At 40.9% G+C, this 18419-nt stretch overlaps 1 protein-coding gene across 2 annotated transcripts in view; it reads right to left on the bottom strand.

The window, feature by feature from the left end:
- SH3BGR (SH3 domain binding glutamate rich protein) overlaps window positions 1-18419 on the bottom strand; it is a 53407-nt gene that overhangs the window by 21820 nt on the left and 13168 nt on the right. For both annotated transcript variants that reach the window (XM_081300963.1, XM_081300962.1), the window contains exon 3: window positions 9300-9380. In XM_081300963.1, coding sequence (XP_081157089.1) covers window positions 9300-9380 — 81 coding nt within the window. The remainder of the gene's footprint in view (window positions 1-9299; window positions 9381-18419) is intronic.

Genomic DNA, 18419 nt, shown 5'->3' with positions numbered 1-18419 from the left:
CAGGAAGTCCTGGGGTGCTGCTCACAGGAGGCTGGCTGTAGACGGTGATAACACACTGCACATTTCAAAAAGCCCCAAGAAGGGAGTTTGAACGTTCTCACTATAAAGAAATGACACATATGTTTAGCCTTATTTAAACATTACACGATGTATACATGTACTGAAATATCACAGGGGCTGGGGCTGAGGCTCAGTGGTAGAGCACTTGCCTCGCATGTGTGAGGCCCTGGGTTCAATCCTCAGCACCACATAAAAATAAATAAAGATATATTGTATCCATTTACAACTAAAGAAAAAGATTTTAAAAAAACAGGAATATCACAGGGTATCCCATAAAAAATTGTCAGAGGAAAAAAAAAGATATTAAAAGAAAATGGGGGGGGGAGAGGCTAGGGCTATAGCTCAGTGGTACAGTGCTTGCCTAGCACATGTGAGGCCCTGGGTTCAATCCTCAGCACCACATACAAATGAATAAATAGAAAAAAGGTATTTTTAAAAAATGGGGTATACAACCAGAGATAGGAAAAATTGTGCTGTATATGTGTAATATGAATGGTAATGCATTCTGCTGATATATATAACAAATTAAAATTTTTAAAAGTACTTTCCAGAAAAAAAAAGAAAATGGGATAAGATGAATCACAGAAGAGAATGAAATAGATTTGCATGTATTAGCATGGATAGGTCTCAAAACATAGACTGTTTTTTTAAAAAGGCAAGTTGCAATAAAACTGTCCTACCAACAACTTGAAGAATGGTGCTTAACAGCTCTGGAGTGTTTCACTGACTTAGTTTGTCAGTCTTTGCCTCCAGTCTCAGAGTTGAGCCCCTGCTCTGAGTTGTGGACTGCACATGGCTCTGAGGGTGTAAACTTGGTCCCATATCCTGAGTCTTTCTCTAACAACGTCTACACTGCTATCTGAGTCGCAGGCTCTGCAAAACACAAACCACTCTGCTCTGAGCTATGTGAACAGAAGTTTGGGGAGTGGAAGGCCCGGTGCAGGACTGCTCCTGCCTCCTTCACTTGCCTGGCTCTGGTCTTCACCCACCTGAGACCCCAGGTTCTACCAAAAGCTCCGCATCCTACCCCGAGGAGGACCCCCCTGAATGGCTCTTGGATCCCACTGTCTTCCAGGCCGTCCCTCTTCCCAGAGTGCCTTCACTGTCTTTCTGCCTATTTAGCTCCTGCTAGATCTTCAAGTATCAAGCAAAATTCAGATTCTTTTAAGATACTCTCTTAGTCCATTTCTTGTCACTATAACAGAATAGTGGAGACTTGGTATTTTATAAAGGATGGAGACTTATTTGGGCTCAAAGTTTTAAAGGCTGGGAAGTCCAACAGCATGAAGTCAGTTGGGACCTCTGGCTACTTCAACTCATGGCAGGAAGAGACAGGAATGCAGAAAGGAAAAAATGGGGTGGAAGTAGCTCCCTTTTATAACCCTGCCCTAGAGGTGGTTAATCCAGTGCCACGGGAATGAGAGCTCACTCTGAGAGAAAGGCATTTGTCCTTCTTAGCAATCTAATAGCCCCTTCACTCTCACACCACCACAATGACAATCAGATTTCAGCATGAGTACTGCAAAGGACAGGCCACGGTCAAGCCACAGTGGAGGCTGCTCTGAAGCCTGAGATTGGCAGTCTATGTTCACATTCATGCAGAGAGCTGTTACCTCTACTGTAGGGTGCTGACACAGAGCTCGCCCTCAACCATAAAACCCACGGTCAGCTGGGCCAATGTCCAGCCAGCATGTGCTCAAATAAATACTCCTGAAAGAACAAATTATTAAAGAAACTGCAGGACACCTGGCAGGTGAGACTATGTACTTCACATTCATAGCACAGCAGATGGCGCAAGGTGTTGTGGGTCAGCCAGGGGTGATGCTGGGTGTGACTACTCTGTAAATCAGTAGATCAATAGATCTCTGTTATAAAGATCAGTCTCCCCTTTGAATTTGAAAATGATATTGGAGTTGGGTGAAGTGACTTTTTTTAGCATAGGAAATTTATTCAGTTCACCCCCCCCCCAAAAAAAATGCATCTAATGCCTTTTACCAAAAAAAGAAATACAAATGGCCAACAAATACATGAAAAAATGTTCACAATATTAGCAATTAGGGAAATGCAAATCAAAACTCTACTGAGATTTCATCTCACATCAGTCTGAATGGCAGTAATCAAGAACACAATTAATAAATGGTGGAAAGGATTTGAACAAAAGGAACATTTTGACATTGTTGGGGGAACTAAATTACTACAATCACTAAAGAAATCAGTATGGAAATTCCTCAAAAGTCTAGACATGAAACCACCATATAATGCAGCTATACCACTCCTAGGTATTTGTCCTAAGAATCAAAGTAATCAAACAACAGTGGTACATACCCATGTTTATAGCAGAACAATTCACAATAGCCAAACTATGGAACCAGCCTAGGTGTCCATCAATGGACGAATGGATAAAGAAAGTGTGGTTCATATACACAATGGAATTTTATTCAGCCATAAATGAGAATGAAATTACAGCATTTGCAAGAAAATGGATGGAACTAGAGACCATCATGTTAAGCAAAATAATTGAACTCAGAAGATATTTTTCTCTCATGTATGGAAGCTAGAGAGGAAAAAGGAAAACAAAGTTGGGGTAGATGTACTAAAAATCAAAGGGAGATCAATAGAGGAAAGGGTTCATGGGGTGGGAGGTGGGGAGGAAGGGGGGAGTGCTGAGGAGTCGTGTTGCCAAATTATATTGCTCTATCATGTGCATGCCCAAATATGTAACAACAAATCTCACCACTGTGTACAACTACAATGCACCAAAAAAATAAGTGGGAAAAAATATATGTATTTAATAAAATCAGAGTTCAGAAAAATAATGAACTTATCTGACAAAAACAGAAAGCTAATTAATAAGAAAACATCCAAATAAAACAAAGAGCTCTCAAGAAGTAAAAATATGATAAGAGAGATGAAAAAAATAATAACAGAGGGAAGAAAAAGCAACAACTTGAGGAAATATCCCAGAAAGTAGAAAAGCCACAGAAAATGGGAGACTGAAGATAATTAGAGGATTAATCCAAGAGGTCCAACATTCAAACAAGAGTACTTCCAGAAAGGAAAAGAGAGGACACTAAGGAAAAATGACCCCCCAGAAAGACTCCCCAAACATTCATTTTCTAGAACCGAGGGAGAAGAATTTCCAGAATGAGGCCCAGTACACCCAGGACCCACCAGGCATCTCATCTACAACCTCAAAACGAAAAAGAAGGCCCCAAACCTCCCAGAACTGGGGAAAACGAAAACGGACAGGTACAAAGGATGAGGAGGCAGACTGCACCAGGCTCCTCACAGCAGCTCTGGACGCAGCGGTCACATGGGCAGCCCCTGCATGGCCCTCCGCACCCCAGCAACCTGTGAAGGAAAGCAGGAACGCTGCAGCATATTCTGACCAGGGACAAATGAGCAGGGCCTCCTGTTTTTATAAAAATGCTACAGGACTCTGACCTTGACATATTATACTTGTATTAATTTAATAGAAAATCAATTCTGCGGCTGGGATTATAGCTCAGCAGTAGAGCACTTTCCTCACACATGTGAGGTCCTGACTTCGATCCTCAGCAACACATAAAATATAAATAAGTAAATAAACAAACAAATAGAAACTATTGTGTCCATCTGCAATTAAAAAATATTTTTAAAAAATAAATTTTAATATTTAAAAGACTGTCTTTTCAGAGATAAATAAAAATACATATTGCCAGGGCTGGGGATACTAGAAGCTAGTATCATCCTGATACCAAAACCAGGCAGAGACACATCAAGGAAAGAAATTTTCAGACCAATATCCCTGATGAACATTGATGCAGAAATTCTCAATAAAATTCTGGCAAAGCACATACAAAAACATAATTTTTAAAAAAAAATAGTGCACCAAGATCAAGTGGGGTTCATTCCAGGAATGTAAGGTTGATGCAACATACAGAAATCAATAAATATAATTCATCTTATCAACAGACTTATAGATAAGAATCTTATGATGATATCAATTGATGCAGAGAAAGCATTTGACAAAATACAGCACCCTTTCATGTTCAAAACACCAGATAAACTAGGGATAATAGGACATACCTCAACATTGTAAAAGCTATGCTAAACCCAAGGCCAACATCATTCTAAATGGAGAAAAACTGGAAGCATTCCCTCTAAAAACTGGAACAAGTCAGGGATGCCCTCTTTTACCACTTCTATTCAACACAGACCTTGAAACTCTAGCCAAAGCAATTAGATAAAAGAAATTGAAGGGCTATGTATAGGAAAAGAAGAACTCAAACTATCATTATTTGCTGATGATATGATTCTAAGAGGATCCAAAAAAACCCTACCAGAAAACTTCTAGAATTAATTAATGAATTCAGCAAAGTAGCAGGATATAAAATCAATACCCATAAATCAAATACATTTCTATATCAGTGATGAATCCTCTGAAAGAGAAATTAGGAAAACTACTCCAGTCACAATAGCCTCAAAAAAATAAAATAAAATACTTGGGAATCAACTTAACAAATGAGGTAAAAGACCTCTACAGTGAAAAATACAGAACACTAAAGAAAGAAATTGAAGAAGACCTTGGATGACGGAAAGATCTCCTATGCTCTTGGATAGGCAAAATTAATATTGTCAAAATGGCCATACTACCCAAAGTACTATTCAGAATCAATGCGATTCCAATTAAAATCCCCATGTCATTCCTTATAGATATAGAAAAAGAAATCATGAAATTCATTGGAAAAATAAGAGACTCAGAATAGCCAAAGCAATCCTTAGCAAGAAAGGTGAAGCAAAATGCACCACAATACCAGACCTTAAACTATACTACAAAGCTATAGTAATAACTAAAATAGCATGATATTGGCACCAAAATAAAAATGTAGACCAATGGTACAGAATAAAAGACACAGAGACAAACCCATATAAATACAGTTATCTCATTCTAGGCAAAGGTGCCAAAAATATACAGTGGAAAAAAAGATAGCCTCTTCAACAAATGGCATTGGGAGAATGGAAATCCATAGCAGCAAAATGAAAATAAACCCCTATCTCTCACCATGCAGAAAACTCAACTCAAAGTAGATCAAGGACCTAAGAATTAGTCAAGAGACCCTGCACCTAACAGAGGAAAAAGTAGGCCCAAATCTTCATCATGTCAGATTAGGCCCAATTTCCTTAAAAAGACTCCTAAAACACAAGAAATAAAATCAAGAATTAATAAATGGGATGAACTCAAACTAAAAAGCTTCTTCTCAGCAAAAGAAACAATCAATGAGGTGAACAGAGAGCCCATATCTTGGGAGCAAATTTTTGCCACACACATCAGATAGAGCACTTATCTCCAGGATACATAAAGAACTCAAAAAACTTACCACCAAAAAAACAACCCAATCAATAAATGGACTAAGGAGCTGAACAGACACTTCTCAGAAGAAGATACACACTCAATCAACAAATACATAAAAAACATGTTCAACATCTCTAGTAATTAGAGAAATGCAAATCAAAACTACTCTAAGATTTCATCTTACTCCAATCAGAATGGCAGCTATTAAGAATACAAACAACAATAAGTGTTGGAGAAGATGTGAGGGAAAAGGCACACTCATACATTGCTGGTGGGACTGCAAATTGGTGCAGCCAATATGGAAAGCAGTATGGAGATTCCTTAGAAAACTTGGAATGGAACCATCATTTGACCTAGCTATCTCACTCCTCAGTCTATATCCAAAGGACTTAAAATCAGCATACTATATATGGTAAGGCAGCCACATCAATGTTCATAGCAGCTGAATTCACAAGAGCTAAACTGTGGAAGCAACCTAGAGGCCCTTCAACAGATAAATGGATAAAGAGACTGTGGTATATATACACAATGGAATATTACTCAGCATTAAAAGAGAATAAAATTATGGCATTTGCATGTAAATGGATGGAGATGGAGAATATAATGCTAAGCGAAGGAAGCCAATCCCAAAAAAACCAAAGGCCAAACGTCCTCTCTGATAAGTGAAAGCTGATCCATAACAGGAAGCGGGAGGCATGTGAAAAATGGAAGAACTTTGGGCAAAGAGGAGGGAGAGGAAGGAGGGTGCCTAGGGGCAGGGTGCCTGGGGGCAGGAAAGATGGTGGAATGAGGTGGACATCATTACCCTAGCTTCATGTATGACCGCACACAGGGTGTGAGGCTACATCGTGTACACCATACAAATGTAAAGTTGTGCTGCAATTGTGTACAATGAATCAAAATGCATTCTGCTGTCATATATACCTAATTAAAATAAATAAATTAAAGATATCATGTCCATCTGCAACTAAAAATATTTTTTAATATTTATTTTTTAGAAGGAGTTGGATACAGTACCTTTATTTTGTTTATTTATTTTTATGTGATGATGAGGATCGAACCCAGGGCCTCACACATGCTAGACAAGCACTCTACCACTGAGCCACAATCCCAGACCCTAAAAAATATTTTTTTAATTCTTTTTTTTAATATTTATTTTTTAGTTGGATACAATATCTTTACTTATTTATTTTTATGTGGTGCTGCGGATCAAGCCCACATGCTAGGCGAGCACTCTACCGCTGAGCCACAACCCCAGCCCCTAAAAAATATTTTTAAAAAATTAATTTTATTACTTAAAAGAGAGTCTTTTCAGAGAAAAATTAAAATACATATTTCTGGAGCTGGGGATACAGCTCAGTTGGTAGAGTGCTTGCCTTACATGCACAAGGCCCTGGGATCTAATGCCTAGCACCAAAATATATATATATATATATATATATCGCCTGTTAGGAGGAATAAGTGCAAGAGATCCATTGTTCAACATGAGGTCCACAGTAAATGAAAATATATTATATTTTGAAAATCACTAAAAGATTAGATTTTAATTGTTCTCACCACAAATAAAATGATAAGTATGTAAGGTGATGTGTATGTAAATTAGCTCAATTCAGCCATTCTACAATGTAAACATTTCAAAACATCCTGTTGTATATAATAAATATTAATTTGTCAATAAAAAATATAAAATATCAAAAAAATACATGCTGAGTTACAAAACCATACTTAAGATGAAAATTCATCAGACTAAATTCCCTTTGTAGCAAAATAAAATCAAAAGCAATTTTTAAAAATAGAACCTAATGTTCTCAGATCAAGGAGATTAAACACACTCATCTCTGAACAGTGAGGTTGATCTACCATGGCATAGTAGGATAAATGGTATAATCCTCTGACAGAACAATTTGGTGGCTCATTTCAAATCCAAAATAATATTTGTGCACTTTGTCTCACTAAAAGGGTTACTGGGGATTTATCCTAAGGAAATACCCCAAAAGAAAGAACACTATTTCCCTGCCACAATCACTGCAGAGTTATTTATAATTAATAAATCAAAGGTTCAAAATTATAAGCAAAGAACAGAAAATTATGTTACATTTACACAATAAAATGTTTTACAAACTATTTAAACAATAGTATGAGCTTGTAATTGCATAAACAAATTTATGATACATTAATAAGTAAAAAATAAAAAGTATAGGAATGAATAAGCCAATTATGATACAATGTGATAGAGTATTTGAGAAAAGTTTTAAGTGTCATGAATACTAGAGCCATACCATAAAAAAAAAAGAAAGAAAGAAATCCTAATGCTATAAAAAAGATAATAGGAAGAAGAAACATTGCAAAGGGAAGAAATGCAGAAAATGTGATTCCTGAGATTTGCTGTGAGTAGGGAGAGAATACATTTTTGTACTCTGACTCTCTCCCTTTGAATCTAGGTGCAGAAGGTGGCTCTAAGAATTTGACCTATGACCTAAGGCTTAAAAAAAAACTTTCTTTTCAAAGTTTTGCCACTTTTTTTTTGGTTTTTGTTTGTTTATTTGTACCAGGTATTGAACCCAGGGACGCTTAACCACTGAGCCACATCCCAACCCCTTTCATATTTTATTTAGAGACAGGGTCTTGCTGAGTTGCTTAGGGCCTTTCTAAATTGTTGAGGCTGGCTTTGAACTCACGATCCTCCTGCCTCTGCCTCCCAAGCCACTGGGATTAAAGATGCACACCACCATGTCTGGCCTTGCCACATTATTATTGACCTGGGACAACAAAGTCACTTTGTTTAGAAAACCCCCTAATAGGCCTTTGGACATAAACCAGACTCTCCCCTCCCACCACAAGGTCTGGAGGGAGGGGACTGAGAAGTGGTGGGAATATGGGAGATAGATGGCTATTGAGAGAGAGAACCTGGCAGAGAGGAGAAGGGAGAACCATCTAGAAGGAAGAGAGGAGAGGGGAAGCCAGTTCTGGTGGCAGGCAGGCACCAGAGGGACTCTGCGAACTTCCCAAGTGGGAACTGAATTCAGTGAATGAGTCTTGGCTGAGGCCAGCGGAGCAGTGGCCACCCCCCAGGTGAAATGGGCAATCCACACAGGACATCCAGATGGTGGCCTTGGCTTCACTAGAGTGATTTCCTATTTAATTATATGTGTTCAAAGATGAAACAACACTCAAGGAAACAACCTGGTGGGACAGGATCTGGCTTGTGCTTGAGTCTAGCTCTTGCTTTTCCCTTGTTTATCCACTAAAAAGCAAGTTCAGAGCATTTTAAGTAGAAATGATTAACCTAAGGGCATCCATTATTATTAAATTAACATAAGCTATATGAGAAGCAAATTCATGACAAAATAATTTCATAAACACAAGCTAGGAATTCTTAGTTTCACATATTTTATGAATACACTTAAGATTATTTTTTGTTTTTTGGTTTTGGTTTTGGTTTTGCAGTGCTGGATCAAACCCAGGGCCTCACAAATGCCCGGTACGCTCTCTACCACTGAACTATATCCTCAGCCCTAACATTTCTTAAGTTTCTTAAGTTTTATAAAATGTACTATAAAATGGTGAAAACATCAAAAATATAAAAAGCATAACTTTGTTTTAGTAAATATTCTGCATTATCACTAGGGGAAAGAATCTTTCAGAATATGGTATGCTAAAATCATGTTAGCTCTTGCTTTGGCAACACATATACCCAAACAGAAACAATATAGAAAAGACTAGCAGGGTCTCCATAGGAGGCTGACAGGCAAATTCATGAAGCATTTCATAAATTTCACAAAATTTGTGAAACTTTTGTGATTTTGTAAATTGAAGATCACCATTTACTAACCAGTGTTGTTTGCCGATTTCTGTCTTCCTTTATCATACCCTGCACTGAGCCCCAATAGGGGACCAAGCTTACCTTTGAGCCCGGAGGGGGAGCCAAGCCAAGGAAGGAATAGATAATATTCTCTTCTTTTGCAGAGAAGAAGGAGTCAAAATCCTGGAAACAAAGAAAGGAAATGTTTAAACCCACTGTACACTGTGAGCCAATATATTGACATAAATGTGTCCTTTTTATTTATTATCATTAGTTAGAAACTAAAATATAAGGTTATCCCAGATTAAACTTTGTCAAAAGATGACTAAGCCCAAAAGTTAAGAAATTTAAGCATAAACTTTACATCTTCTTTCACACAGATGTGCCAATATAGCACAGTGAAAATTCACACACACACTCACACACTCACATACACAACTGTATGCTCAGGAATTGCTGGCAGGATTCAAGTACATACAGTAAATGGCTTTTCCAAAAGTCTTACATCTTTAACTGGTTTAGTTCTCACTTGTAGCTTTGGACCCCAATCAGTCTCAACAGACCACACAGGATTTCCCTCCTGCTACCATGGGGCTCTGAGAGCCCAGACCCAACCCATGGCCCCAGACTGAAATCTGATGCTCGTGAAGCTGCACCCACCCAGGCCCCAGCAGGGTCAGTCCTTGGTGCAGGCCCAGCCCTACACCTACTCTCCAGTAATGGGATTGTCAGTAGCTCAGAGGAGGTTTTCAATGATTAAAACATAAAAGATACCCTCCAGACTGCTTTAGTTCTACCATCTTTGTCATCAGGGCCGAGATGCCATCTCAGCAGCATGGCAGAAGGACTCACAGTTCCAACAGGACAGGGCTCAACCAGCTCGGCTACAGCTTTGCCTTCCCCACTCTTACGGTATGTCAGGAAGCTTAAAGCCAAATCCCCACCGCAGTTAGAAGGAAGAAACTGTTACATATTCCTGTGTATTCATCTCTTCCAAAGCGCTGTCAGTCTCACTCAATTCTTTTATACTGAATGCACTTTTGGGAACTGCCTCCATTCTTGGTTGAAGGGAATAGAGTATCGTAGTGGCCTCCAGCCCCACCCACCAAGCCCCAGCCTGCGTGCTAGTGAGTGCACTGGCTGGGACTGTGGCCCAAGGCAGGGCTTATGTACCAACTACAGTTACTCTGACCTGAAGATTTGGGTGTTTGAGGCATTAAGGTAGGAGCCTTAGCTGTCCATGTAATTGTTATGGATATGTCTGGAACCACGAACTACAATGATAGTAATCGTGGAACTCTGTTTCTGAAAACACTAACAGCTGAACGCCTGCAAGGAGAATTTTGTGCTGTTGCAGTTGTGGCTGATGACATGGAGTTCAGAGCACGTGTTCTCACCCTTAGCAGCGCCTATGTACAGTGCTTCCCGTGAGACAAGGGGCAGATAGGGCTTCAGAAGCGGAAACAGATGTTCTCCATCCTGGTATATCCCAAGAGGTCCTAAGTGACATATACACACCAAGGCCTAAAAAGCCACTAACTTAACGATGTTGTCATCTGTCCTATCTGGGGAGATTCTTGGTATCCAGAAGTTTTTTAAATAAACTCTCTTCTCAATTCTTTGTATCCAGAGTTTTTTTCTTTTAATAAACTCTCTTCTCAGAAGTATGATGTGTCTAGTGCTGATGAAAACAATGGTCAACCAATAAGAAAGCATTGTCTTAAAATGCATCACCCCCTTGGAGGTACTGCAGACACGGAGGATGAAGAGTGGAAGAAACCAGAGATCAGGATGACAGAGTGCACCGACATCTATACCCCAGAGCCAGGGGGACCAAAATTGTCCTGGGACAAAGCCCAGGGGGCAGGAATTGATTTGAAAGAGCTGGGGAAAGCCAGGCATGGTGGTGCACACCTGTAATCCTAGCAGCTCGGGAGGCTAAGGCAGGAGGATCACAAGTCTGAGCTACTTAGCGAGGCCCTAAGCAATTTAGAAAGATCCTGTCTCAAAATAAAATATAAAATGGATGTGGCTCAGTAACTCAGCACCCCTGGGTTCAATCCCTGATACCAAAAAAGGGGGGGGGGGTTGGGGAGCAAGAGGTTTAGAAAAGTGCACTGATACAGGCAGGACGTAGAATCCATGGTGCCCTGAAATCAGCAGGCCCAGGGTGCAGATCCTCAAGCCCTGACACTTGTGATGAGCACTGATGAGCAGACGTGAGGTGCCTGATAGCAGCCAGTGACCAAAGATGCAGACTGGCTTTCTGGTCACCCTCAGGAGCAAATGGGAAGATATTTCCTGATGAAGGCAGGTTGAAGAAGCTTAAAAACTCCACAGGGAGGACAGGCCATCTGATTGTGAAATGTGCCAGAGCCCACTGGATGAACACCTGATAGCCCACCTGATAGTGGTGCATGTCCCCAGACACCACTGATCAGCATCTCAAGACGGGAGGAAGCATGGAAGAAGCCACAATGGTTTCCATGCCATCCATGCTCATGCCCCAGGACCAGACAAGAAGTCCAGAGGGAAAAGCCCTTGTGTGGCCCCTGCACTGAAGCACTTGCCAAGGCTTCTGACCCAAACAGCACAAGGACAACGAGCTCAGTGAAAAGAAGCGAGTTCCCAGGGCCATCCAGGGACAACCCCAGGCAGAGCAGTAGTCAGAAAGAGCCCGTCACTAGAACAAGGGGAAGGAGCGCTGAGTTGCTCAACGCCTCACCATTGCCAAGGCTGGCTTTGGACTTGTGATCCTCCTGCCTCAGCCTCCAGAGCCGCTGGGATTACAGGCCTGCACCATGGTGCCCGGCTCACTGTTCTGTGTTTAACTCCTCTGCACTCACCATGCTGGCGAGCATGCTGTGCCAAGTAATCGCTGAGGAAATTGATTTCCTGGTCATCATAATTACATGTGACTGTCATCAAAACTGTTTTAATAACTGAATTAAAGTACTGCCCATAGATACAGAAAACGTTGGTGGGTGGTCGATCAAGAACACTGCACAACTGGGAAATGCAGAATGGTATCAGAGTTATATTTGACTTGTCAATTTTTTACTTCACTAGTTTTCATAGTTTTGTCAACAAATCATAATTTCCTCACTGAAGTGTTTCTTTGTACATTTTTTTCTCTCCTCTTTTTTTTAAAGCCAGTCATGGTGGCACACTACAGGAATCTCAGCTAATCAGGAGGCTGAGGAAAGAGGATGGCAAGTTTGAGGCCAACCTGGGCAACTCAGTGAGACCCTGTCTCAAAATAAAAAACCAAGAGAACTGGATATCTAGCTCAGCAGTTCAGCATCCCTGGGTTCAATCCCCAGTGCCTGGAAACATTACTTTTAACTGACAGATAAAAATTGTACATATTTATGGGTTCCAGTGGGACATTTCAATTACATGTGAACAACATGTAATGCTCAGATCAGGGTAACTGGTATATCCGTCACCTCAGTCATCATTTCTTGGTTGGGAATATCCTCACTACCATTAACTAAGCACAGTGGCAATCACCTCTAGTCCCAGCTAATCAGAGGCTGAGACAGGGGGATTGCTTGAGCCCAGGAGTTTAAAGGCAGCATGGGCAACACAGCAAGACCCCATCAAAAAGAAAAGGGAAAGAAGGGAACAGAAAAGGGAAGGGAGGGAAGGAAAATGCCATTAAGCTGTCCACCGTACTTACCCTACTGGCTGTGGACACGGGAAATTATTCCTCCTGACCAACTCACCCCTGTACCCATGTCCTCCTTCTCCACACCTCCCCCACCCCTCCCAGCCTCTGGAAACCACTGTTCTCACTACTGTGAGGTCTCTGTCCATGCGGGCGGCCCCTGTGTCTACCCTGAAAGCTGCAGTCACATACCAAAGGGGGAGCACACCCACCAGGATGCGGGAGGTCTAGGGGCTGAGATGTTAGGTCCCCCTTACTTGGGGCACTGCTACTCTGCCCCGCAGGGACCTGTGGAATGCACCAGAGGGGAGCAGGGTAGAAAAGGCTCTCAGAGACACAATTCTCACATGTGCAACAATTCTAAGATTTCCTGGATCTAAAAAACTCTTGATGGATTTTGAAATTGGATTAGTGTTTAGACTCAGAATTAGGGCATGAATAGAAATGCTTCTTCAGATGCATTTATTCGGATAAACAATGTCATCAGGCTTTTGGGCTCTCTGCGACTCATCTTTAAAACAGATGTGCCGGGCATGGTGGCGCACACCTGTATTCCCAGCAGCTCAGGAGGCTGAGACAGGAGGATTGCGAGTTCAAAGCCAGCCTCAGCAATTTAGCAAGGCCCAAAGCAACTCAGTGAGATTCTGACTCTAAATAAAATATTTTTTAAAAAATGGCTGGGGATGTGGCTCAGTGCCCCTGTGTTCAATCCCCAGTACCAAAAAAAAAAAAAAAAAAGAAAAGAAAAAGAAAAATCAAGTATTTCAAGTAAAAGCAAACAGCTGTATATGGGAGGCGGTCTTGCTGAATGACTGGCATTCTCTTTCCCATGATCAGAAGAGGCTCTGTCGGTCACTTTCATAGTGACCTAGATATTGACTGCCCCGATCCTCAAGGTAGCAGAATGTGTATTCCTTCATGCATAGGCGCGCCTTCCTGTAGCCCCATGGATCGAGCTACGCTCACCTGCTCCTTTGTGATATTACCCCCTTGCCCTGTTTGGGATATAATGTTACATGGAAACGCCCTTTGAGTGTCCCCTTCTCTTGCTCTGCCTTTGGGTGTGGCCTTCCTAGATGTCAGTCAACCTGCTGACAGTGGACATCATGAAGCTAGACTCAGCCCCCAGAACCCTGACCTCTTGCCTCATTTGAGTGGCTTCTCCTCAGTAAAAGGGGTCAGCACGTGCTCTCTTGCTCTCTTTTTCTGCGGATCCTTAAGGTCAGAAGAGCTGTCACAGGACCCAAAGAAAAAGGTCTCTCTGTCTCTTGTGTGGTTACTCCGTGCAGCCCAGTTCCCCTGGAGTGACCCTGAGTATTTTTGTCATGAGGAACACGACAGCTTTACTTCTTTTGCACATTGGATGAAAATAATTTTCATTGGCAACAATCATTAGACTCTTCACCAGTATTAAAGATGGTCAGACCAAATGTTTGTTTTTGAGGTATATTCCATCACTGAGTATAGTTTTAAATAGAAGTTGCCCTTTTTTAGCTGTAAATCAGAATTGTAAGCCCTGTTCCCATTTTAACATAGTAAATATTCTTTTAACCATTTCTTCAGGAATATATTGAAACTCCAACAATAGTATGAGTTGTGTTCTATAATGAAGTGTCACTCAATTATTTTAAGATATTTGTAATTATAGAAAATTCAACTTTCAAAATTCATTTCAGGTTGCTAGGGGTTTTTTTACATAAAAAAGAATTTCATTTGGTAACTTGTTGCAGTAACACCTGTCATTACCATGTAGAAAAATTCTGTTTTTTAAATTGGTACATATGTTAACCCCCAGATCATAGGATAAAGATGCTACCTTTTATTAATAAAATATTTAGCTTTGTTTAAAATTAATTTCTTTCCTCAAAAGGTATTCCTTCTGTATGGAGACTGGTCCTGTCCCTGTGTCTACCCACTGGTAATGGAAGGAAGGCTGGCTGCTCTTACTGGCTGTTTGAACCACAGCAAAGGAAAACATTTCTCCCACAGCTACTACAACAAACCATACTTTGAGCTTTCATTTTCTATATAAAAGAAAATATACTTCCTATTTTTTATACCTTTATTTTATTTATTTATTTTTATGTGGTGCTGAGGATCGAACCTAGGACCTTGCAGGTGCTAGGTGAACGCTCTATCGCTGAGCCACAACCCCAACCCCACTTCGATTTTTTTAAGGAAAGATTACATGAGACAATGCACTAGTACTAAGGAAATGTGAAAAAGAAATAGATGCCATTTTCCAAAAATTCCACAGATAGAAGATCTGACAACTTCTCTAGCTTGCAGCTAAGTAAGGTCTTCTCGTGGTTGAGTGAATTGTCTTTTGCTTCAATTTAGGGCCATGCAACTTCTTCAGAATTTTGTGGGGCTGAAGAACAAGTGGTATTGTCTTCTGACTTGATGCTGGCCAACCAGGAAACCCTGAGCGTAAAAGGGTTTCGACTTCCGGTTCTGCTAACATGGAAGACCAGATGCCCTGAACACTGTCTCAAGAAAACAACCTTTTTTAAGCCAGATTTAGGGGAAAAGTACAAATATGTTGCTGAGCTGGCACAAAAGGAAGGATGGGAGCCATTCAAGAGCATGAGCAGAGCTCACCACCCAAAGGGCAGGCCCCACCTTCCCGGAGCCAACCAGGGAGGGGGAGGGGAGGGAGCCAGAGCCAGCAGGCGGGGAGTGCGTGAAACACGCTCACACACACTCCCTTACCCTGACACACCCACACACACTCACACACCTCACACATGCATACTCATTGATACAAACCACACACTCATACCTATTCACACACCTACACTCACATGTTCACAATTACACTCACACTCACGATCCCATACACCCACACACTCATACACTTATGCCCATACTCACACCACACACACACACACACAACAATGTTGTCATCACATGATAGGAGGATCAGCACATGGCATTTCACACACACACACTCAGACACACACACACTCACATTCACACACAACACTGCTGTCACTGTGTTAGCAGTAGCAGCAGCAGACCATATGGGTGGGTGGGCACCAGGAGCTGGGTGGGCAACTTGGCCCCACAGTGTCCCTCCAGAACCCTCTAAGACAAAGCTTGGCCCTGCGCACACTGCAAAGGAGAACACCAAGGATCCTTCTCCACCATCACAGGGGAGGGATCAACACTTGGAGTTAGAGCACAGAGACAATAAATCAATAAATCAATGACTGGCCACCAAGATTAAAAAAGAAGCAGCACTCCCCAGCTGAGTTAGGAGGCCAACCTACTCCTCTGGACACCAGAATTAGAAAGACTATGACTGCACACGATTCCCTTCAAACATGGAGACAAAGAATCCTAGCTAGATTACCAGCCCAAACCTGCCATATGCAGAAAGTCAGCACGTTACAACCAAGCCGAGTTTCATCAGAAACAAAACGATTTAACACCAGAAATCCATGGGTATAGGTCATTCCATTTATAGATTATAAAGGATAACTATTTAGATACAAAGAAAAAACTATCAGTAAGACTGAATATCTATTCACAGTATGTGTTCATGTTTTAGTAAACTAGGTGCAGTGTTTAGATCTTAAATGTGCCCCAAACACCAGAGATAAAGGCTTAGGCCCCAGCTCAGCACTATCCAGAAGTGGTAGAAATTTTAAGAGGTGGGACCCAAAGGGAGGTCTTCCAGTCATTAGGGGTGTGCCCTTGAGGGGGAGAGTGTGACCCAGCCCCTCTTCTACGCTCTTGCCCATCATGGCCATGACGTAAGCAGCTCACTCCCCCGGCACTCCCTGCCATGATATGATGCTTTGCTGGAGGTCCAAAAGAAACAGGGCCAACTGGCCATGGACTGAAACCTCTGAAACTCGGAACCAAAATACTTTTTAAGCTTATTATCTCAGGTATTCTGTTGCAGTGATAAAACGGTGACTAACACACTAGGGAAGTAATCTGATAAAGGCAAGCTATACAAAACTTTATAAAAAACAGTCATACCTAATGGGGAAATACTGAAAACATTCTTCAAAATGAAAAACAAGTCCTATTATGATCATTTCTGTTCAATATTATTTTTAAAACCCCTGTTTAGTATAGTAAGCCAAGAAATGAAGGGAATAATTGTAAAGAGATAAACAAAATTGCCCTTAAATAATATATATACTTATTTATTTACATATGTATTTACTAATCTACAGATAAATTATTGCAGCTAAGAGTTTAGCAAGGTTGCTGGATAGAAATATTAATATGAATTTTTTTTGTACTGGAGATGGAACCCTGGGGCACTCAACCACTGAGCCACTGTTTTGTATTTTAACTAGAGACAGGGTCTCTCTGGGTTGCTTAGGGCCTCGCTAAGTTGCTGAGGCTGGCTTTGAACTCGCAATCTTCCTGTCTCAGCCTCCCCAGCCACTGGGATTACAGGTGTGTGCCACCACTCCTCACTGAAATGTTGTTTTTATATAACAACAATCAGGAATAAAATGTAATTTGAAAAAAAAAAAGAGATGGCATAAAAAATGTGAAGTGCCTCAAAAAAATGAGAAAATGTCAACATTACAGAAGATATAAATAAGTGATGCTACATAAACATGCCCTTGGATTGGATATGTCTATAAGAAAAGTATCCTAAATACCAATTCTTCTCAAATTGATCTTCTGAAGTATAGATTCAATACTTTTTCAATCAAAATTCCAGCAGGAACGAAACAAGATAATCTAAAATGACAAGGCAAAGAGCTAAGAATAACAAAGACAGGCAGAAGAATTGGGTGGCAAGTCTCATTTAAATTTATGATCATCAAGACAGATTGCATTAGAGCATAAATAGACATAATGTTCAGGAATAGGCAATATGCAATATGAAAATGATTATGACAAAGTTAGTATTGCAAATACATAAAAATAGATGGATTGTTTTGTTTTTTGTTTTTTGTTTTTTGTTTTTGCTGGTGGTGGTGGGGATTGAACCCAGGGCCTTGTGCATGCAAAGCAAATACTTTACCAACTGAGCTATATTCCCAGCACCAGGATGCATTGTTTAATAAATGTGGAAATGGGAAGGATGAGGTAGAGTTCAGTAATAGGGTCTTCCCTAGCATGCAGAGGACCTGGGTTCCTTCCCCAGCACAGAAAAAAAAAATGTGGATGAGACAATTGGTCATCCAGATTTAAAATTGCAGTTACATTTCTACTTCACACCACTCACAAAGAATACTAATTTTAAGTCCACTGAAGAAGTAAATATGAAACCAAAAATTATCAAAATTTAGAAGACAGTCCAGGAGAACATAATTTTGGTTTCAAGTTAGAAAAGAGTCAAAAGGCGAGCCATGAGCAGAGAGAAGACGTGTGCAGCCCACAGGCAACAGGAGACACGCTGCACAGAGAAGCTCTGCCCATGGCAAGCGAAAGTCAAAACATACCAAAGCTACACAGAAGGGGACATGGAATAAGACACATGGCTGCTCACTCCTTAGTAACCAAGGAAATCAAAGCCACTCTACACCAACCAGGTTTCCAACAATGTCAAAGCTGGACAGTGCTACCCGTGGAGA

This window comes from Spermophilus citellus (genome assembly GCF_964194105.1).
Source record: "Spermophilus citellus genome assembly, chromosome: 7".
Classification (NCBI taxonomy): Eukaryota; Metazoa; Chordata; class Mammalia; order Rodentia; family Sciuridae; genus Spermophilus; species Spermophilus citellus.
This window is presented reverse-complemented; position numbering and strand designations above follow the sequence as displayed.